Source organism: Trachymyrmex cornetzi, unplaced genomic scaffold (genome assembly GCF_001594075.2).
Source record: "Trachymyrmex cornetzi isolate Tcor2-1 unplaced genomic scaffold, Tcor1.1 scaffold83, whole genome shotgun sequence".
Classification (NCBI taxonomy): domain Eukaryota; kingdom Metazoa; phylum Arthropoda; class Insecta; order Hymenoptera; family Formicidae; genus Trachymyrmex; species Trachymyrmex cornetzi.
In genome coordinates, this window is record NW_017300169.1 from 4,123,473 (window position 1) to 4,147,944 (window position 24,472).

At 33.5% G+C, this 24,472-nt stretch overlaps 1 protein-coding gene across 2 annotated transcripts in view; it reads right to left on the reverse strand.

Annotated features, from left to right (window-relative positions):
• The window catches only part of LOC108768910 (cationic amino acid transporter 2), a 102,212-nt gene that overhangs the window by 27,384 nt on the left and 50,356 nt on the right, over positions 1-24,472 (reverse strand). For both annotated transcript variants that reach the window (XM_018519598.1, XM_018519597.1), the window contains exons 2-4: positions 24,320-24,467; positions 13,263-13,416; positions 5,114-5,344 (exon numbers count right to left, since the gene is read on the reverse strand). In XM_018519598.1, the coding sequence (XP_018375100.1) occupies positions 5,114-5,344; positions 13,263-13,416; positions 24,320-24,463 (529 nt within the window). In that variant the 5' untranslated portion in view covers positions 24,464-24,467. The remainder of the gene's footprint in view (positions 1-5,113; positions 5,345-13,262; positions 13,417-24,319; positions 24,468-24,472) is intronic.

Here is a 24,472-nt window from a genome sequence, read left to right on the forward strand (position 1 = left end):
TTTCGCAAAAATATACGCTGTACATTACAATAATACGAACTCTTAAAAACGTTATTCTTTGCTTAAAATTCAGTAGATATTTATTTAAGATTCATTAATTCAGTTACACCGTCGCGTTAAATTTGAAATGGAAATCGCTGACATATGCATCGAGAAGCGCTGCAGAATTAAAAAGATCGAAATGCTATCTTGCTAATCTAGCAAATAAGATGAGCGCTCGGATTAAGGAACAATCTCAAGGATTAAACTCTCCTCTCGAAAAGCTCGATGGCAGATGGACTACGAAAATACGAAGATGACATGGAGGGAACGGAAAGGGTTGACTACGGCGCGCGGCGTCCAGGTGGACAGGTTAAAAAGCGTCGGAGCGTGTGGTTCGCAAACCGGTTCGGATCGATGAGGTCCACAGGTGCCAGACCTAGTCTCATCCGCGCAAGCGCCCCTCTCGCACCCCCTCATGCTTTTGTCCTCCCTCTTCCGCACGCCGCCTAGCTTTCCAACCCCTCAGACTCTCCTCCACCACAACTCCATCGTTTTAACCCTATCCCTCCTCCCGTTCGCCCGACGTTTCTCCAGATCTATCCCCTACCATCCAGATTTCCCTCTACGTGCAACGTGCATACCAACCGCAAAACGCGTGTAGCCGAGATATCTGCGTAAGTTACGCATGGAACGTGCGAACTAACGAATTACACGTGTTGGTAAACATCCGAAGGGATTATCAGCGGATTAGAATTTCACGGGATTGACGAAATCACGAGAATTAGCGGATTTGGATGAACTTTGAGAGATATATGTTCGAATCCGACGTTTCCGAAACTTGATATGACAGTTGTTTCTAATGAAGGGGAGAAAAGGTCGAAAAGATTTGCGGAAATTAAATCTTATCGTATTAGTACAAAGGGCCGGAGAAAAACTTCTAAAGATATCTATAATAGGTTTATAAAAGATTAGGAAGAACCCTCAACATCCACACGATACTTCTTTCTTTCGAATTTTTATGATTATTTGAGTGATAAAAACGACCAATTCTGGAGTGATGCGCGAATTTGTTGTTTTATTTCAATCGAGTCACGAATGACATCATTTCGCCCGTATTGGTTTCATCGAATATTTCACTGAATTTTCATCGTTTCGAAAATATTTTCAAAATTAATTTGACTCTCGACATCAAATATCGCGACGCGATTCGGCTCGCGCGTCAACAATTACAAGCTCTCGTGCGCGTTGCAAGCGTAACAGCTGCAAACTCATCTGCAAATGTCTGCACAACGAGCGAGAAAAAGTTAATTAAGGTTGACCGGTTTTGCGGCCACTTGGCGCCGTCGTGGCGCATCCGCTGTTCCTCTACTGGCGCAAGTGAAACTTTCCTCGCTGCCGCGACACGCCTGTGTAAAGAAGTTTGATAAAGGGAGCTAACCCCTTTGTACACCGAACCATTAATAATTTCAGCTTCCGGGACATTACACGGGCAAAATGTTGGTCATTATACAATCATCTTTTCCTAATATCCTTCAAAGTATCTTCAATAAATACATTCTTCGTAACAACATTAATTTTCAATATTGATACTGCGGACATAAATCCACTTTACAGATAATTTATCGAGTTTCCCAAGCAATTTGAATATTTGCAATTTTTATCCAAAGGTAATATTACTTTTCATACTACACAAATATTTTCGCAAATTTGCGATAACTTTCTTTCTTTGCATTTTGAAAGAAAAGGCATGCGTGTTCAGATACGTAACTTAATCGGGTATATTCAACTGTACTTTCATACGTCTAGCGTAGTATATCAAATTATAAAAGAGCATTTTCTCCCTTGAGACGTGAAAGCACCGACTGAATTTACAAACGGTGTCAGAGTTAACATTTTTCGCGTGTCGCGTGTATTAAAAAGACGATGAAGCTCGTTCGCCTTATTCTTATGAGTTTTTGAAATGCGAACGAAATTTATGGGACGCGCGGCATTTTCATAACGTTACGTGCGTTAATACCGTAAAAGTTCATTCTTACATGGCGCTCCTTTGATTGCATGGGAAATACGTCGAAAGAGAGAAAAAGTGCAATATCGCGAGAGCCGTATTTAATTAAATTCTTCTTTTTTTTTAGAAACGCAAGATGGACGGTTAATTAATGGTAATAATATAATCGCCGCGAGTGTCTGTAATTTAATATACTAAACTTTTTTGTTTAACGTTACTTTTATATTATTACAAAAGCTCTCGAAAATTTCAGTTTACTATTCATGTCATAGACGCAACGTGTTGCATAAAAGCATCATAACGTGGGCAATATTACGTTCAGCGTTATAGTATTCTGTTAATACCGATCACGAATATAATGAAAACCGATGATGTCTAACGTTTAGTCGATATTTATTAATCGTGAGAAACGGAAATTGATGGAAACATTTATTTTATTTTGATGGATCTGCTGTGCGGGCAATTAATTAGACTCAATAATACTAAATTTATATTTTATTAATTATTATTGAACTCCGGCGCGAGGGATATTATATTTTTAATTACACGGGTTAACAAGTTGCTACGATCGAACTGAATACGAGCAACACGCGATAAAATTTACAGTTCACGCAACCGTCACGGCTTATCTTGTAAGAAAAATAATGGATATCGATTTACGACAATGATAAAATTGATGGAAAAAGATATGATGTTTCGTGTCAAGAACACAAAAATTGGCGGGAACGAAAGCACGGGAAAGATATCCCCCGTGAATTACTCCGAAAATTGACTGACGGGAAAGAGGTTGATTCAAGCAGAAAACGTCGTAACACGAGAAATCACTCACGTCGCTTTTGAATCACTCGCTTTGGACGAGAGTAACGTCGGACTACTCTCTAACAATGCCGCACAAAAAGATTCAGACGTCAAGAAATTCCGAGGGAATTGGAGCGTAGAGAACTCTATAGCCTCTGGGAACGATCGGAAGAGAAATCTTCTGCAACATTATTAGTCTTACAGCAACGTTAATCTTATTACATTCATGTTTGATCGGAAGGTTTTCGAAAAAATGTTGGCAAACGCCAAACTTATATCATGCAACTTTTATTGAATGTGATATGATATTTATTGAAACGGCCATGGTATATGTATGTCACGGAGTAGTGACGTAAATGCTTTTTTCCCCTTTCCTTACAAAACAAAAGAATATTATGCTAATTATGATTTTGTATGTGAAAATGTTTTTTTGTCGTTAGGTGCATTTTCTAATTATACATTCTACTGTTTTTGTAGCATAATAATGCGTTTATTTGCTAGCAGCATCATAACTAATTATAAAATTCGCGACGTTTTTCCGTTATATCTTCCTCAAACATCGACGTTCACTTTAGAGAATATTGGCTTAATGTCGCTACCAAGCATCGCTGAATATTCATAAAACGGGCATATGACGTGAATTAGCTGGTCTACAATTTGCGCTCATATGCACGATCGATCCGTTTCGCCTGTGGCTACGCGTGTCATAAATTAATGGACGAATCCCAGAGTCCTTCCCTTTCGGAGCATGTTTCGGAACCCTCAACCTTAATCTTATTAATAGATTCTTCGATCCTTCTTTAATCAAATCAAATTGCAACATATGTTCAAATATAATACAATTAAATAACGTTATTGTTCGCTGGGATATTCAAAATTTTATTTTCGTAATTCAATTATCAATAAATTTAGTATTAAAAATTTACGAGAAAGACTCGCTGCTTTCGTTTAAATTATTTGTAAAAAGAACTCCAGATTTACTAAAAAAATCTGTCGCTAAAATTAAGGTCGACTCGAACGCTTCATATATAAACGTCGGTCAACAAGAAAAAACGTGGCATACAGGTTGCCGTCATGCGTTCTACCCTTTTTACACGTCGACGAAAAGCTTGTTCAGTAAATTAATTCGCTTTAGAAAATTGGATTGGACTCGGTTGAGCGTGACGATTTTTTTTGAATTAACAATCCCAGCAATGTCACCATCTAGAAACGTACGAGGTGTATATTTTGTTTGTCGAGTAGTTTTTCGTTCGAGCTTATCGTCGCTAATTATCTAACATGAAATCGATGAGATTAATGGGGAAACCCCATTATTCACTCGCTTTATTCGCGAAGAAGTTAGGAGACATAAAAGTCGATTTTAATTACTTAGGGATCTACATGTGGCTTTCATCGAGTATAAACTTGAAAACTAAGAAATTAAAGAATAATCTCTTTATCCGAAAAGATTACGTTATTTTATATATTTTTTTATTTCTATTATGATGTGAAAAGATTATTTTATTTTATATATCTTTTTATATTTCTATTGCTGGAGTTCCTTTTTCCCTTCTTGTTCTTTTTTCCGACAATTTTGCTGATCAGTAAATACGTAAAAATTTTGTTGGCGAATTCTGCGAACATAAGCAACGCATGTAGTTCGCACGCGATGCATTTGTCAAATCATCGATCTCTTTTGTCGTCACTTTATCGCGAAAAAACGCATAGAGAGCGTTTCGTGATCGAACCAGGGACAAAGGAGTCACGTCGCTAAACTCTCGGCAAGAAGGAACGGAAGTCTGCTCGTAAATTTCTACAACGTCGTTCCCAACGACGACACTGGTGACTATGACTCGCCGTTTCACAATTTTACGAGCGACTGGAACGGAAACTTTAAGGCTCACTGACGCGTGAAGAATAAGACCAAGGTGAACTCATATAAGACGTTTCAAAAATTGTATGTCCGAATGTTATGTTTAATTTAACGTAGATTGTACATATTGCAAATATAGATTACTGAACAGAAACATTTCATGGATATATATTCCAAATATAATATTACAAATGTATAACAAAATACGTAAAATATTTCGTAAAATATTAAAAATAATGATTCCCCAATGAACAGAATGTCTAAAATCAACGCATAAGATATTTCATAAAGAATTCTGAAAGATATATCTTAAAGTTGTCTTATGCGTAGATTTTAGACATTCTGCTCATTGGGTTATAGCCTACGTTAATTTACCGCGTTCGAAGATCTAATTTCTTCTCCCAGTAAAATCTGTCATTTAAATTTGTTTGTTTTGGAGTAATTGATCGTTTGCAGTGTCCGAAGTCAATACTCACCGAGTATGGTGCCAACGCTGTTGGCTATCGCCCCGGAAATAGCACCGTTCGCCAACGCATCCAGGCAGGCGCTAAGGGCGCACGCACACGCACTCGTACCTATAAGGTACTCCAGCACCATGTTCCATCCAATAATAAATGCTATTAATTCGCCTACTGTCACGTAACTGTACATATAAGCGCTGCCGGTCGTATGAGGCACTCGTACTCCAAACTCGGCGTAACACGCCCCTGTAATCACACGCAAGAAGAAAAGATATTCAGTCACTGAAGGACGAGTAGAGCGGAAGGAAAGAGGAAATTATTAAAAAATGGCACCTACATCGCTAAATCCACGCGTTAAACGCGTCGAATAAATAAAATGCAAGATCGGAAAATACGTGAAAATTTTGTTGGTGAATTTTGCGAATATGACGCACATCATTCGCGCATGGACAAATACAGTTTGGTGATAAACTAGAGTAAAAAGATAAAAAATATAAACGAATGTTTGACGGATTTATAAAGTAAGAGAAACAATCCTATTTTTCTGGACCATCGAAGCGAATCTTAATAATATTCATATGTAGATTTTAGAAATACATTTCTTCAATTTCTGTAAATTACACGCCGATTCAGACTTAAAACGCAATCATGAACTAAAATTGGAAATAACATCATAAAATAAATTACATTGATCGTCAATTAAATTAATGACGCTAACGAGCACCTTAAAATACTGCAAAAAACATATTGCAAAAAATATTACCTTAGCCAGAGTTTGAATCCAAAGCTTCTGACTTTCCGAGATAATATCTTATCAATTCGACTACTTATGTGGAGATTGTCGCAATAACGAATAATTAGAGAAAGTCATTTTTCCAGATTTAAGTAAACAATTATAAGTGGAAATTAAGAATAAATCAAATAAAAGAAAGAATTCTATTTTCGGTTAAAATGGATCTTGATGCTTAATAATATTCATAGAATTTACAAATACATTTTTTTCAGTTTTGTAAACTGCGCGTTGATTTAGTTTGTCGAATGTTTTTTTCCCATGAAAAAATTGCGATTTGAAAATAACGATCGATTAAAGATTTCACGAATTTTCACAGTGGCAACACGATAATTTTGTTGCTCTGGATTTATTTGTTTTTTCCTGTTGCTACCTAAAACGAATTATGCGCTTGCACATTGTGGCGTGACAGAATATTACCTTCACTACCGACTATCATCGTGCTTCCGTAATCGACTGATTAAACCGATTCAACCTTTCAACGTGAATTACATCGCAAGATAGATCCCCTATGCTCAACCGGCACGCTAACATAAACGCTATAATCCGCTTACATCTTTTCATAATCGTCAGAGACGGATGTTGTCTGTCCAGTTCAACGATATTAATAGCCCCGGCGGTTGAATTAGGAAGACGCCTGCACGAAATACAGGAGATCCGGGTTCAAATCCCGGCTGGGGGATTTGAACCCCTCATATGTAACATTTTTCGCAATAAATTATTTACTGTTTTTGCGATATTTATTTGCGTCAAATTATTAACAGCTTTCTAAGATGCTTATTTGCAGCAATAACATTAAATTGCTTGCCAGTTTAATCAAGTCCGAATCGGCGTGTAATTTATAAAATTGAAAAAATGTATTTGTAAAATCTTTGATTGTGATATTACTATAGTTTCGGATTGAAACTGTGTTCTAAAGCCAATAAATAATTGGCGCACAGTTGACTTAAACTGGAAATTGTATAAATTTACACACACAAGAAGTTGTGTGTACTGGGTGCCTTCCATTTAATACACAAGTCAACACAAGTTCTGTTTTTGTTATTCATGGAATGCAAAATAAGATAGAATAACATTTTGTCGACTTGTGTCGCTAAATAAAAGGTACTTATTATTAAGCACGAAGAATCATCTTCACCGAATATGGCCTTTTTCACTCATGTGTGTTTAATATAGTGTTACGCAAAACAGAATTTGTTCTGTAGAATTACTGCCTCACGTCCTGATTTCGCGTCCACGTGGAACGACAAAGTTACCTTTGACATCAACCGCCCTCGCTATCACTTCTATTTATATATCGACGAAGTCAACGACAATGTTAAAGAATCCATTGATGCTAAACTCGACATTTATGTCGCGTGGTATTACAAAATGTGCCGCCAAGTCTAAGAAAAGAAAAGACGGCACGAAACTTCGCGGAAGCAGAAGTCTTGGCTCTACTTTCGCGGTTATCGAACGACGAGAAGTGTAAAGCCTATCACGTGTATGTACGACATACATCGAAAGAGAAATCCTATCTTTTCGAATGTCTATTATAATAGTTGAACGAGAACATAACAAAAGATATATCTATAGAAGGACAAATATGATTAATAACTCTTAAACACCTTTCCACACTCAACTTTTTTCCAATGCTTTTCCAATACTTTGCCAATTGTTTGTAACTTTTTTACTAATAATTTATACTTTTTTACTAATCTTTAGAGAACAGAGATCTATTTTTAAAATCTTACAATTTTTCCTTGAATAAAGTTTTGTTATAATTTATTATTTCCTAGTGTTTTAGTGTTTCAAAATATGACACTGTGTTCTACAAAAGTTAATAAAAATACATACACATTCACTTGATACTATTATGTCCCTGAATGTCTGGTGCTTCAATTAAAAAAAATTTTTTTACAATATATTCTTTTTTATAAAAGTTATAAGCAATCAAATTGAGTTGGATATGTATACAGTGTACTATTTTCATAGTGAAGCATTTAAGAGCTAAGTTTGTTGAGAAAGAAAGTTTGACGCAGAAAATTGAAAACTGTACGAGATCACGTTAGACTGCCTTTAATTTGAGTACTTCGCTTCTGATTGAGCCAATTTTTCTCGTAATAAGATGCAGTCACGACGCGTCGCCTTCGGTATCCAATAATTCCGAGATTACGGTAACGTCAACAATAATTGCTATACTATGTTATGTATCCGCCGATAGAGCATCTCTATAGCAACATTCTCCTATTAGCAACGCAACGAATTAATTAAACAACACGCCGCGACTCACCATGTCCTAGCTTTAATCCTATCATTAATTCGCGCGCTGCATCGATCTCTGAGTATCCACACTAATTACAGCATTACTCCACTAAATCGATAATTACCGAAAACGCGGCCGCGATCAAACGAGGTAACGATCGAGATGTAACGCATTTCTTTCTCGCATGTGCTTTCCATTTAACATCTTAATTTTACTTAAAAAAAATAATGTGTCATATAATAGTACTATTTTAATTAAAAATAATGTTGTTGAGTCACACATACACACACGCGCGCGCGCAATAACACTATTAATGAAACACAAATATGCTCTTGATTTAATGAAATTTTATGTTTCATTAATTTGTTGTTGTTAAGTCAATAAGATTATTTTCAATTAACATAATATGTTGATACAATATCATTCTTTTCCAGTATACAGAAATCTAATACTGGCCAATTTAATATTTCGATTTATTATTGAAAAACTAATTAATTACACTTATTTGGAGTATTAGAAATAGTAAACGATAGTGTTTTTAATATTTAAAATAAATAATTAAATACGGTCTTCTAGTCTTCTATTAAATTGGCCAGTATTAGAGTTTTGTAAAGGATATATCTGATAATTGATATCTTTCCATGGTTATAAAAGATTACGGTAGAACAATGATAATTATAAAAAACCATTTACGTGTATATTCAATTATAATGTCAATTAAAAATACGAACATTTATAATGTAATTAAACCTCCCTACTTTTAACTTACAGAAATCGAGAAATTTATCTGTATATTTTGTCCTTTGTCATTTTTTTACCTTTTTGTAAGGTAATGGCATCGATTAAAATAAATTTGAATTAATCGGTCTTTCTGCAAAGTTAAAAGAAATTCTACCTATAAGGATCAGAGTGGTATCTTTCTCGCTCTCTTCGTACAAACGCAATACTGACGCGATTCAACAAAGCGACGAATAGCGTAACTGATTGCATCACAAGGACGCAAACCGCAGCGAAATTACAGACGATAAAGGGTTCGGTGAAACAGGCGCGAGCAAAACAAGACTGATTGAGACACGTTCGGTCCATTCATCGCTTCCGTATCAGTAGAAACCATGGCATGCTCGAAATTTCACAGCCGGGCGAACATCGCGCCTGCAAGCTGCAACACGCACGGGACAGTTTACGACCACGACGCGCGACGGTACGTTTAGAGCCTCATATCGCACGATGAATCGTAAATTTCGTTTGTCGGGTATTTTCCGCGGTTGCTTCGCACGAGTCGCGCGATATCGATATTTGGGACAGTCGAACCAGCGAGATGTTATCGATACGACGAACGGAGCTCGGTGTCGAACGTTAAAGTACTCGTAACGGTAAACTAACACGTCGCAATGCAGCACTTACGCCTGTAACAGTACCTGCAAAGTAAATGTAAAGTACCTCTTCTATATAGTTAAAGTAAACTATTCGCGCGTCAACTCCGGACATGGTTTTTAATTGTCCCGCTGGTGTCTGATTTCTAAAAGAGTCTCTACGCAAGAATAAAAGGAAGGTTTTATGTATTAAAATATCCTGTTGTAAAAAAAAAACAATTTTCGTATATGAATATACTGTAACTGTATGTATAACTGCAATTGTAATTGTAATTGTAAATAATTTCTAATTTTCCGTTGGTCATATGAAATTTTGCATCTTCCAGCAACCCGGGTCATTAAGTTTTAGTACAGATTCATATTAATTTGAATAGTACATGCAAATCTGAAAAATTTTTTCACATTTGAAAACTTTAATAACGAATTTTTATTATCATAGAAGTCGGATTGCACTTTATTTATTGTATTTTTTATAGATTAAAATTGATCTACCAGAATTTACAATAATATCGATTACAAAACCCGGTCCAAAATTTGGCCGCACTGAAAAAAAATATTTATTAAATATAAAGATATATTTATTTGATACAAAGAAATGTTAATTTGATTTGACAATCATTTTTTTTACTAAACATATATTTATTTACTGTAAGTAAATATTTAGTTGGCAGTATTGAACTAAATATTTATTAAAATTGACTATATTTTTTTCTTAGTGCAGCAGAGAATTAAATCGTCCACTGCGGAAACTGCAAACATCCAAAGGAAAAGTTAAATAAAATTAACGATTAATTAACAATTGTAGGAATCTTTATTCAAAGAAGATATTCCAGTTATTTGGCTTTAAAATACAATAATTAATTCATACATTATCAGTATAAACTATTTTTATTAATTGATTTAAAATACAAACCCTTTGTCTTTTGGAATTATCAGCCGCATACAGGAGCAATGTCAAACGAGTTTCGTCTTTCTGTTTAATATTATAATATATATTAATAATACGAATTATAAATATATAAATGTTAATTATTGCAGTTTGAAGCCAAATAACCTTTAAATAAAGTCTTCTGTAATTGATAAATATCGGCTTTAATTAATTTTTCTCTTAGTATTCGTAGTAGTTGCTCTCCTTTAAATAAAAAACATCGAAAACACATGCAATGATTATTACAATGTAAGTTATTTTAAATAGCGTATGCATTCTATGGTTACGTGTATTACATTGTGAGAGTATATGTATTAGACTATCGCTGGGTATGTGAAATAAGAGATTATCATTACTTCAATATACTGCAATAATATCGTTCATATTCACCTCATGTTCTCTACAAGAAAAGAACGATTTTGTTGAATTATCTATAAATTTAGCTAGATATCTACAGATCAGGAAATCATTTTGTTGAACAATCTAAATAATTACATAGCAATTTTAAGCATGACAAACAATACTGCAAAAAATTTTGACATTCTATCAACCCGTTTGAGCGTCCTGCATAATTATTTTAATACAAAAATCATTATCAAATCTATAGGTATCTAGCTGAACTTTTAGATATTTCAGTAAAACCATCCTTTCTATGTACTCTCCCCTACTCAAGTTATCCGTTTACGAAATATGCGATTTCTTTTACTTCAATTCGATTCTCTTCAGTGATATTGAACATTAAAGATATTTGCACGAGATTCTGCAGAATTGCGCTTATACGCGTAATTTGAATCTACTCGTGGCGTTGTGGAGTGGACAAATTCGTACGTGATACGTCTACATATATCGACCGTGGAAAAATTTTCCGTATCATATATTCCGCCACCGAAATTCATATTTTGTAGAATAAGCTTCTTATCTGCGGCCACACCGTGGACTACAAATTCCTTCTACTGCGAGCGAGAAAGATGCCTGACTTATCGCGCTGCCGAAATTGTCTGAGCTTTCCAGCAAGGAAATCTTCCAACGGGAATCATCGCCTCGTTGTACAACAGCAATCATGCGAGATATGTAATGCATATTTTATAAAGGAATTTACCTCGCGAGTAGTTCTCTCGTCGCTTGATCGTATGAGCTGTATGTAGTGATAATTTAGTGCATGCAAACGTTTCATTTATGCATCTTTCGGACAGTTTGACTGCTCGAGGATAAGTACAATTTCAATTATCATTATAACTCGCACGTGTATGCGCTCATGTCATTTAATTACAATCCTATGTCAAAACTGATTGTGAGTGAAGAAGATGAAGATATATACACGGAAAGAACGGTTTTGCTAAAGTATATCTAAAAACTTAGCTAGATACAGATCTGAAAATAATTTTGTTGGACCGTCAAAATAGTCAGTAGGACGTTTGAACATGTTGCAAAAAGTTTTAACATTCTAGCAATCAGTTTAAACATCCTATATAATTATTTTGATGATCTAAAACAGTATAATTTTCAGATCTGTATTTAGCTAAATTTTTTGACAGTTCAGCAAAACCATTCTTCCGTGCATACATGAGAATTAGATAAATATTCGGACGTATATACTCGGATAGTGATCTTCCGATCAAACATTTACTTATTCGCAACTGTCATACGACTCATACATCATTGTGTCTAGTTAGGAGTATTATTCGTTCGCGGCCGTCCTCGTCGGGCCGCCCTCGTCGAAGCATTGACATCACACCCACATAATACGGTCGACATACACGTGCTTGTCCATCGTTAAATTGATCGTCCTTAAAAATAGTCGGAAATCCTAGCGCCAACGGTTAAAGGCCACTTCCACTCTAGTTCTTATCCCTTCTCTCGCGTTTCTTTGGTGGGATTGTGAATCGCAACAAAAATAAATCCCTACTTTCATATTCCGCTCGCGTGGACCATGCAAAGTCGGCGCCCCGTACAGATACATACATATATATATATATATATATATATATATACAAGTACCGCGTAATAACGCGGTAGAATCACGGTAGGATCGCATGAGGAAGGTGCAACCCGCGACTACGATCGCAAGGAGCGACTTTGATGTGAAAGAGATCTTAAATAATGTCGAACGATTAAATTCGCGACGCTGGTTTAGACAACACAATCGATCTTGACCAATAAGTCCATTTATAACACTGGTATTAGACGATATAAATTCAAGGAAAGAACGGTTTGCTGAAGTATCTAAAAATTTGGCTAGATACCTGAAAATAATTTTGTTTTGATCATCAAAATAATTATGTAGACCGTTTAAACTGATTACTATAACATTAAAACTATACATTAAAACTATCATATTAAAACTGTTTGCAACATTGACTGTGTCTGTGTTCACAACAAAGAAAACTAATCAGCTAGAGCTTAGTTCTTTGCTGGATCTAAGTGTAGGAATCAATCATATTAAAGAATCACCTCGAGAATCACCAAACGCTAACTGATTAGTTTTTTTCTGCTGAACGCAGCAAATGCCATCAACGTTCAAGCGTTCTACATAATTATTTTGATTAAACAAAATTATATTTTGGTCCAACCAAATTATTTTCAGATCCGTATCTAGTTAAATATTTAGGTACTTCAGTAAAACGGTTCTTTCTTTGTAAGTCGTTCGAAATGAACGCGAATGCATGGCATTTTTCGAGTATCTATAGCAAAGATGCTACAATATCATAATCGATCCGCACGGCGCTCTTGCTTTCGTGTTATCGTGCTATCTCGCCTAATGATCCTCATGGCGAGAGAAAAGCAGTTCTTCTTTTTCTTATCCCTTTTCAGAAAAATATGATACTTACCGGAAAAAATGGAAGCAATGGCTGCGATAATGAATGAGAAGACGACACCAGGTCCGGCAACGCTGCGCGCCACCATTCCTGCGACAAGGTACATCCCTGTCCCGACGCAGGAGCCAACTCCTAAAGACGTCAGGTCCAGAGTCGTCAGGCACTTCTGCAAACAGTAATCATTTCGAAAACGTAGAAAAGTTGTATGTTTAAATAATAATAAAGCAGATAAAATTTTTTAATGAAATTAAACCGTACGACTAATATTTCAATAACGTATCGAGAAGAATTTATCTACAATTTACACGACTTTTAATATAGGAAATTACCCTTTTTTTAATTTGGTGGGTTTTTATGTTTTATGTTTTGAGTGTTAAATTAATGCATTAACTTTTAATACTTAAAATCATATACAAAAGTGAAAACGTTTCGACTAACACAGAGTCTCTATCAATTCATAAATTAATAATAAGAAAAAATAATAATAATGCAAGCTTTTACATATTAAAGAAATAATATTTGAATGTAAAAAGTCATGTTAAAACTAGACTATCAATTCAATAATATGACATAAAAGTCATGAAGATATCTATATATGATTTTAAATATTAAAATTTTAAATATTAAAAATTAATGTATTAAAATTAACACCCAATTGCACGATTTTGATAGTTTTTATGTAGTATTTTTGCAAATTAACGAGCCTACCGTCTATTTTCTTTAACTTAATATATTGTAGTCTATATAAATAAAAAACATGTATTTTTGTTTCGTGCTCCTTATTTTGATTTGGACTACAAATTAAAAGCTTATCCAAATCGAAGGAGGCCACTTCCTTATGTTTTTTGTAAATAGATTCTTATCTCATCTGTACGCTAAAAGAATCCCTTTAAGGAATACTTTTTGAAACAAATATTTATTTCAATTACGTTAACATTAAATTGCACTTTGCAACACGTTAATCTATTTTCACAGACTAGAGATGGAAATATATTATTCGTTATTTTATCCGAAACAATTAACCTAAATAAAAAATAATTCCGGAGAGTGATTTATTTTGGTATTACATCGAAATTGTTTTTCTTTACAATCAAAATAATTGACCTAAATAAATTGTTTGGAACATCGTTTTTTATTTTATATACCTGGCAAATTCCTATATTTGATTTTGTCCAGGTCACGTCCTTCTTTAAAAATCCGTAAATATCGTGGAAAGATGTTTGACATCGCACAACCGTTATCTTCAATCGTAAATCGTAATGCCAGTTTAAATATGTAACGATACAGTAAATGATGTAGCGATCAGGGACAGAAAAGAACGAGAAACGTGATCTCGTGTTACTGCCGTTTTACAAAAAGATACGACGGGGATCTTTTTGCGACGTTCTACAGCCGTATGCATCTTTGAAGTTAGAGTAGATACGATTGAGGCTTCTAGTCGACTTCTTTCTAGAATGTCAGTGCCATTTTTGCAACTTGCCTCCGATAGTTATTAATAAACGCAAAGCCCTTCGGGGGAGATTCTTTCTCACATCGGCTATTGGAGTTTCTAAAATGCTTGGCACGGATAAAAATAAAGTAATCGCCAAGAGTTATTCTCGGTGGGCACGCGTAGTGTTACTTAACATTACTTTGTAGTGTGAATCTTGTCCGACTCTAAATGGTACTCTTTTATACCGACAAAAAAAATTGTTCATTTGACTAAATTAATTTAGTTCGTCTTTATTTCTTTCGTCGGAGAATGTATGTATTTAAGTCAAATATAATATGTTCGATTTAAATACATATATTCTCTAACAAAATGAACTAAATTAATTTAATCAAACGAACAATTTTTTTTCTCAGTGTTTATAATTCAGAAAGTTTATAATTCAATGTTTACAATTCAGTCTCGAGTGTTCAAGTTAAATAAGTCGAATGATAAGTAAAATAGATAGATAGGATTTATCTAATAGCAATAATTAACAAGGCCTTTGGAGTCAACGCTGGATTAAATCATGGATACATAGAAATTCTCAATAAGTTATAATATGTTTATTTTTATCATTGACCGATATGCTTTGTTCGTGCGACACGTCTTTCTTTGTATTTAACGAGTAACAAGAGACCACATCAGAACGAACATATCTTTCTTTTGAGTTACTTAAATTATTTTTCAATCTAACGTTGACATTGTAATATTTAAATGGTTGTAATGAATTGACGATGCTTGGATCCACTTGTGATCGTTGTTGGAGATGGGGTGAGTTTTAGACTAACATACACTAATTAAACAAATCAATATCTATTTTTCAAAAATTCTCGTTGCTATTATCAGCTTGAGTTCCACTATCTACTCCACTCAGCTAAGCAACTGGTTGGCACAACATTGGACTATGTTGAAGATGGTTGTATCTCACCACATTTCCACTGCGATTGCATATTTGGAAGTCGGAACTACGATTGTGCGAGACGCAGTTCGACAGATTTTATAGTGCGATAAGCGATAATTTTTATTGCTGAAGATGGCTAAAATAGTAAGCCGAAACGTACATAAGTTAATGATTTAGTTTAATGAATGTTATTTAGTTTTGGGCAATATAAAATCCAGCGTTGACTCCAAAGGCCTTGTTAATTATTGCTATTATTATTGTATTGATTTAAGGAGTCTATAAACTTTGTAATTTTTACTCAAATTTATTTAGGATTTATCTATTTTGTGTAATCGAATGTATAAATTGGATGTATCCATTTTTTAATTAACCATCGCCTTAATATGTCTACGAATTGGAGTTATAGCTAGTCACATAGATTTGATAAAGCTTCTCGTATTTGTTGCACCGGAGAATCTCGGAGAATAATGCCACAATAACGATGCCTATCCGCTTACTCGAGTCGCGATTGCATAAGTGGTAGAATAGCGATTTTGTGTACGCAGCAAAACGAGTGCCAAGAACTGCACATCAACCGACTTATTTTGCTCAACAAGATATTTGATAAAAAAAAAAACAAATACACTTAATAAAAACAAATAACAAACTTAAATTTTTAATGCTTTATAACAGAAAATCACATTGAAATATTCTTTACCGTCAAATGGATTTTAACATTTTGACTGCCATGTCACCTATGATGACTAAATGCGACCGACGCGATGTCTCGATTTTGGAGGGACAGTCTCGGGTTTCGGAATGCATGTTCACTGTTCCAACAAACACGTCAAATGTCCCAATTATATTGCGAACAAAATATCGCAAAATACTGCCAAAAAATATTTTATAAATTTTCCCAAGTTGTAAAATCATATAGAAATATATTACCGCTTTCAGAGGAAGTAATTCAGTAGTTGAATGAGTTTTTGTGTAATGAGAACGAAGTGTAGGCAGCGGAAAAACTCAACTTTGAGTTTATATTTTAAATGCGATATCAATAAAAAGTAATTAATTTTGATGGTTTTTTGGATTGACACGAATCTTATACATTTTTTAAGGATTCATCTTCCTTAAGCAGATAATTTAAACAAATGATAAATATAAATAATGACATTATTTTTAAAAATAAATTGCTATTATTATATTTATTTTTTTATATATTCAAACATTCTCCCTTGCATTTAACAAAATCTCTATCCGAAAATATCTCATTATTCATGATGCTAATATGGGTGACGCGTAAAATTTTGAAAGATCTCATTAAAATGATTGTATTAATTTTAAGTATTTAAAGTATTAAAGAAACAATGTGAGTTACATATTAACATTGTAAAAAAATTAAGGTAAAGTATTAAAATAATACATCTATTATAAGCTCAATGCCAAAATCAAAATTGGCAGTGCAAAATGTTAACGCACGATTAACGCGATGTGTTAATGAATAATGTATATTTAAAATAATACAATTATAAAAAGGACTACGAGCCAAAAATATTAACTTTAATATTTAAAATACACACATATGTTTCGACAACGTTTGCGTCATTTTGAATGTACAACAATAATAATTTAGTTATGAACGATTTACATATTAACAGTTGGGCGATTTTAACATTAAACTTACTCTGCTTTCCTTCAGACCATCCCTCTTATATATATTAGTCGTTAAAGGTGGTAGACAAAGCGCCATATAATTTAGCAGTAATTTATGTGAAGTAGTGGATATTGTCAGAATATATAAATCTGTTAAAGGACACATTGTAACTTAATAACCCCGAAAGATTTTTGTTTATAGTACTAATATCGCTATAATCTTATAACAATTTACTAATATACACAAGACTTATAACTTTGTATATCTTTATAAACCGATCGCATTCGAAATACATAAATATACACTTAATACAATCTATATTTGAAACTAAGATTAGATTGTACCAGATTACACTTCCGTATACAACAATTGAAACATTTATAACTAATATGCAAATTAGAACTTAACGAGAATAAATAGTATATGAAAATAATAATTACAGATGAAAATGGTATGTATATTTATAACTTCATAGACATGTTTTGGCATTGCATAAAATAATTTTAATAATTTGGCTGGATTAAAATGTCGTTATATTTGAATTGTAATTTGACAATGAACCTACGCTTTCATTACTATACATATAATAAGTAACAGAAATCAAATGCAATATATCAGATCGCAATTAAGATTATCAATGTAAATTAATAAAGATTATTAATTATGTATAAACATATTTAATATATATTTTTCTTTAGACTTTTTAAATTATAGATTAATTACTTTGTTCTCTCTCTCTCTCTCTCTCTCTCTCTCTCTCTCTTGAAATGAATTTTTTAGTCTAACATTCATTTGAAGAATAAATTTTTTTTCTTTGTTTCAACCGATATTTGTTTAATTTAAATTGTTATTATTCCTTTTCAAATTTTCATGTTCTATGAAAAGAGTAAAATTACGTGATTTAAATAAATAAAAAATCAAACTAATAAAATTGAATCAAATCGCTGCGTATTGTGCACAATCTGGCGATTTACACAGTGAGAATAGAACTCGGAGCAATAGAGCATAGAAATTGTAAACTATTATCTTTTGATATTTATTCACAATCGTTGTTTCACTATAATGTTATTTAAATTTACTGTATATTTTGTAAAGCTACGCTTTGGATTCTTCATCGATGCGAAAACAGTTCGCTTATTACCGTAGTAAACGTAAGTCATCAGGTCGAGTCAGCAAAAAATAAATGACGTATCGACTATTCGTTAAAGATTCATTTAGTACAAAGAATGGGAACATTCGGCAGCAATTCCTTCTTTTATCACGCTATATTACGTATTTCCTAACGTCGATAATGCCTATTCTACAATAGAGTTATAAGTCGTAAGTCGTAAAAAATTGACCAGTCACAGTTGAAATAAGAAAGATAATCGACTATGATTGGTTAAAACAGAAGCGCAGATTCTTACATAACTCATAATGTGTAGTACATAAGAAAACCAATTAGAAAACCAATTAGAAATCTTTTATTTCGTGGAAAGGAAGAAAATGAATGATTTTGATCGGTTCATTTTGTATGCATTGTGCGTTATGCAAGATACTGTGTTTCCGCTCTTAATTTTTAATGGCTTACGATTTGCAACCCTATTATAGAACAGACGTAAGTCGTTGGCTGATGAAGGTACTTCGTTATCTACAGTATATTGTTGTGTACTATGTACGCAGTCATCTTGTCATTTGAGCGGCGAGACTCGAACCGGCAGCGAAGAAGCAAGTGGCTTTGCATATCATATTATCATTCAAGACGCGGTCACGACAAGTGGGCTTAGAGATACTGTACCAAATGCGATCGTCTCTTGTACAAACAGTCAACAATTACAAGTAGTAATGATCTCTGTTTCAGCTCTGGTTTAGTCGACAACTTCAGCTATTTAGATAGCTACTTAGATAAGGTGTAATCCTTATCTCGGTTATCTAGAATATCTGTTATTTTGCGCGATTTTCATTTTCGATTGAGGTGGAGATCAAGGTAATAGAGGATGGAAGTTATAAATTATACAATAATAACTAGATAGATTTTTAGATAAACAGTAATAAACAAAAAGGAGCATAAAAACTCACGCAAAATCTTATTTACGAATTACTCTATTCAATCTTTATTAAACATGTCGCATAAAGGTTTTGGCCTTTATTAGGCCATCCTCAGTACTGAGGATATTTAATAAAGATTGAACAAAATAATCCGCGAATAAGATCTTGCGTGGGTTTTTATGCTCCTTTTTGTTTATTATTATAAATTATAATTTATAAAATCGCACGCGTTAGATTGTTCTTATTTGTTTAAAAGTAATTTGTCCGTTACATTGTAACACAAAAACAATTTAAACAAGGCAGCAGAAGTAATTTTATACAATGCATAATAAACAGAGAATAATATTTCTTGTAAGTGCTAATATATAAATCAAAAGAGAATAAATTAAAAACAAACATTGCACTTAGTAGAAGGGATCGCATATCACACGTGTCACACGTAATTGCGAAAGTTGCGAGGTCTCCAATAACCAGCGAATCGAATTATCTAGCTCCGCGGTATAACATTACAATTAGTCAATTTCCATTGAGAAATAATTGTGTGGTAATGATGGAAAATGTAGTTTGCGCGATTAGTAACGTCGTGTTTCGCAGAGCATTCGGCATTGATCTGTTGGACATGTTGTCGCGATGTTTGAAGTACGAAGAGTACGATATCGTGAATTAATGCAAATACTACGTAAATTATTACCGGTGCACTCTCCGACGCTACGTTGATGCATAACGTAACGTTGATTTATATGCTCGTGGGAATTTTGATGGCGTTTTTGAAAAATACCTGAGAGAAATATATCATCGTTATCTAAGTTCGATCTTGGATATCATTCAATCCTCAATTATTATGATTAAATCATAAATATTAATGACGTTTGGGACTTTAGACGAGAGAAAAAAAGCAGACATATCCTTTCCAGAAAAAAAAATTGAAACGCAAATATCAAGCGTGATCGAGACTTCGTACCATCAAAATGCTTGTTAAACTTTAAAGTTACGTATCTTCAACAAAGTTTTGAATTATTTCGACTTGTTAAATCTTATTTAACTTTCGACTACAGCAACGGAAATTTAGACAAAGTGAAAATTTTAGATAGTTTGGTACAATAATACATATACAATATTAATCATGAGGTTCTAAATTGTAGGTAAAAAACTTTGAATTTTCCTTTATCAAGCAAGATCGAAGTTTATTTGAATTCTATACTTCAAACATAGGATGCTTTAGATTTTAGAACTTAGGTGTAGTTTTTATAGTTGAATGTAAAAAGAACGTTTCTACTGAAGTATTTAAAAATTTAGCTGAATACAGATCTAAATATAATTTTGTTTGGATCATCAAAATAATTATGTAGCACGTTTAAACTAATTACTGTGAAATGTTAAAATGTTGCAATATTATTATTAACGTTTTAGCGTTCTGCATAATTATTTTGATGGATCAACAAAATTATTTTCAGATCTGCACCGAGCTAAATTTTTATATACTTTAACAAAACCATTCTTTCTGGTGTAGTTAAGGTTAAAAGGATCAATTATATTCTGTCAAAATTAATTATTTGGAGAAAAAAAGAATAATAATAGTAACAAACTACGAAACCATCATTTAATTCTGCAGCGAAAATCGATCGCTCATCGTAGGATGTTCTTCATTTGGATCTGGATCATCATTGCGTGGTTCTACGCAATCCTGTGTGTCTTTTATGTCAAGCGAGCAAGCTAAATAACGAATGAGGATGCTGGTTGCTCGGGACCGGAATTACGTGTGCGCAGTAAATACCGAAAGTCCCCTCGCGGGAAATCGGTCGAGATGGTCGTCCCGGACGTGTAACGTCATTACATTCGTAATTCCTGAGGCCGCGCGCACCGCTTTCAGCAAAAGTGGTAGACGATGGATTTAGCGAATGACGAAACGAGCGATGCAATTTGTTTATCTTCGTTTATCCAATAAAATTCGCAGCGCGTACAATCCGTTGGGCGAACCAATGATAGAGCATTACTCGATACCATGAGCCAATAAAATATATACATATATGCACGTATGAATAAAATGCAACACCCAAAAAAAAATAATTTTAATATTAGCAGAAACCGCTAAATCTTAAAGGATTTTATTCTTATGTACGGCCTCAAGAGGAATCTTCTGAAATAAAGAGGAAAATATGCTAAGCACAATATTCTTACAGTTAGAGTACTTTCATTTTGCATCTGCAGTAAAAATCTTGCTGTTTCTAATATAATTTACTCGTAAGAGGACACTCCGCTTTCAGTAAATATATTCCTCTTCATACAAGAGAAAAATTGTTAGAATAATCTCCAATACATTTTTGATGAAGTCCAGTGCATTAGAAGAGGAATACTCTTTCTATAAAAGTTTCTGCTTAGAATATGAGGTTACCGGAAATTTCACTTTACAATTAGATTATCTTGTTTTGGGTGAAGAAATAAAATTCGAAGCAATTCTATTATTTTTGGAAGACATTCCATAATTCGCGGGTCTTTTTTCCATTATGCAACAAAGTCATGATCGACGAAATCTAAATTGAAAAGAACTGACAATTAAGGTAAACGTCTCAGAGTGACCAACTGGGCAAGTACCTATATCTGGATACTTATACAAAATTTATTAATATAATTATTATATTTATACATAATTTAATTATTATTATTAATCTCTCCTCAAATCCTTTTTATATTAGAATATTATTATTTAATTGTACTTGAGATTGCAATTAAATTATAATATTATATTTGAAGAAGCATTTAAAATTATTAATAATATAAACAAAAATAAAGCTTTGTGTAAATGTCTGGACATAGGAACATGTCCGGTCACTTCTCTAAGACGTTTATCTACTCTTATCGGAACAAAACGATCATTTAAGAACCGAAAAAATAAATCGTCGATATTCTCCCGTTTCCAATGATAATTGCATAACAAGTTATCTTTTTCTCATGTTCTCTCGGATAATGGTCCATTTATTCCCATTCTAATTTGTCGCGTGCTACTTTCGCATTAGATAAAATTTGCGTCTTAGCCAGAGTAGCTGCAGTTCGTGTCTGTATATGAATACATATATATATATATATACACATACGCACCTATGTATATCGGGCTTGTGCTATTTTCCTGTGAGAAGTAGATCGGTTATTGGGAAACTTCGCGACAGTTTATGCGCGCTGCAACTGCGGCGGAGCCGTCCACCTTGAGAGGTAACAGCTTTGCAACGACCCTCCCAGCCATCGTTGGAGATATACGTAAGTTTGCCGTTGTCTTTCTCTTTTTAACGCGGGACACGGGCTATCGAAGCAACAAAATTACTGCGGCGACAATATATATATCGTGCAGTATTGTCGCCACAGTAATATATATAACAAAGTTTTATATATATACATATATACACCCTCTAAACTTTTAAAGTGAATTGTCACTCTGAAGAGGAAATCTCTCATTCTTAAAGATTAAAAATTGAGTCACTCTTTTTCAAGACTAATTAAATTTCATTCTTTAGAGTGAGATTCCACTTCAAAGAATTTAAAGAGTATATATGTATATGGAGAATTTAAAGAGTATATATTAAAGAGTATAACCTGTACGGTTCGTTGAGAAATTAGAGAAACTAGAGAACACTGCCAACTAGTTCGCGTAAACGACGTAACATATCTTTTCGTGTACCATGCACATTTACTTTTTATATCTCAACTTCATCGTTTACAAAACTTTATCGTGTTTCTTAATGGGTGCCGTCCTTGTTTTAATAGAATGAGGAAGCTGTTTTATCTTATTAAGGCAAATTTGAAACAAGCAGGACGATGCTCCTTCGTTGTTTATATAGCGTGAAATTGTTTTTAACTGCGTGGAATTATTTGCGAAAATTATAACTTTGTTAACGTAAAAGTTAAGCTTTCCTCACGAGTTTCTATCAGCTGGCACGTACGGGTCTTTTATTCTCGCCGTTCCAAAAGCCAGCGCATCATTGTAATTAATAATTAGGAGCAACGCACGCTGTTAAATGCCTGCCTCATTACTCGTTTTTAGTTACCTCTCTCCTCATATTAGTTTTCCCGGTTTCCTTTATTCATTTGTGTAGAATTCTGGCAAGCAATTGGAGGAAATAAAACAGCTAACTGTTACAATAAAGATATGAAGAGTTAAATTCCACTAATACGGTTTCAATTTCGTATTCTAACCTTGCTATTCAGGTCTATTTGATTCAAAATATAATTCATTTTCTTTTAATTAATATTTTTAAATAGAAATAGTTTTATGACCTTATAAGAAATTTACTTATATTTTATTTATATACAATTTATTCATATTTACTTCATTAATATTTTATTAAAAAAAATTTTTTTTCTCTTGTATTTGATGACTTCATCTATTGTAAAAATAATATCTTTTTTCTGTAAAAATTTATTTTTAATTTTTTAAAACTTTTTAATCCTTCGGGGTCACCTGGGATTCAGGGAATCCCAAAAAGGTGTGAGGCTTTATATTTCTAAGGTCTTTTTTTTAAACGGGACTTAAACTGCCATTTATCCAAAGTTTAAAATACCCTTTTTGCACCAAAGGCTTTATATTTCTAAGGTCTTTTTTTTAAACGGGACCTTCAACCACATATTGCACCTTCAACCACATATTGTTCTTTAGACGTCAGCCTTTACGATTTTTTTAAATATGTTAAAATTAAAAACTTTAAAAAGCCACTGCATTTTTATACTATACAATGTTTAAAGTAATTTCAGTAATTTTTGTGGTTTTAAAAAACAAAAGTTGCAAAATATGGCGATTAATTAAAATGTTGGGGCCATTTTGCCCTCTGTGTGACCAACATAGAATTCTCAGGAGATGTGATCACGAAGAGTTAATTGCATGGATCAAACGGTATGATCATATAGTTTTGAACAAATTAGCAAAGTTAAAACATGTTGAAAAGTATAATACTGAATTGATATTCAATGAATTCCAATGTAAAATTTTAAATTAAATTTTATCGCTGTCATAGAATTATAACAATTATATTGTTATCATTATTATTTACCTGTAATTTCTGCTTGGAGTCGGCTGGATGAAGTGGCTCGGGACCGGTTTTGGGCTGATCACCCTGCAGACTTTCGATGTTCTTTGTACGTATCAGCTTGCCGAAGAGCTCGAGGCCCTTCTCCCGGTCCAAGTCGAGCTTCATTTTTCTGCA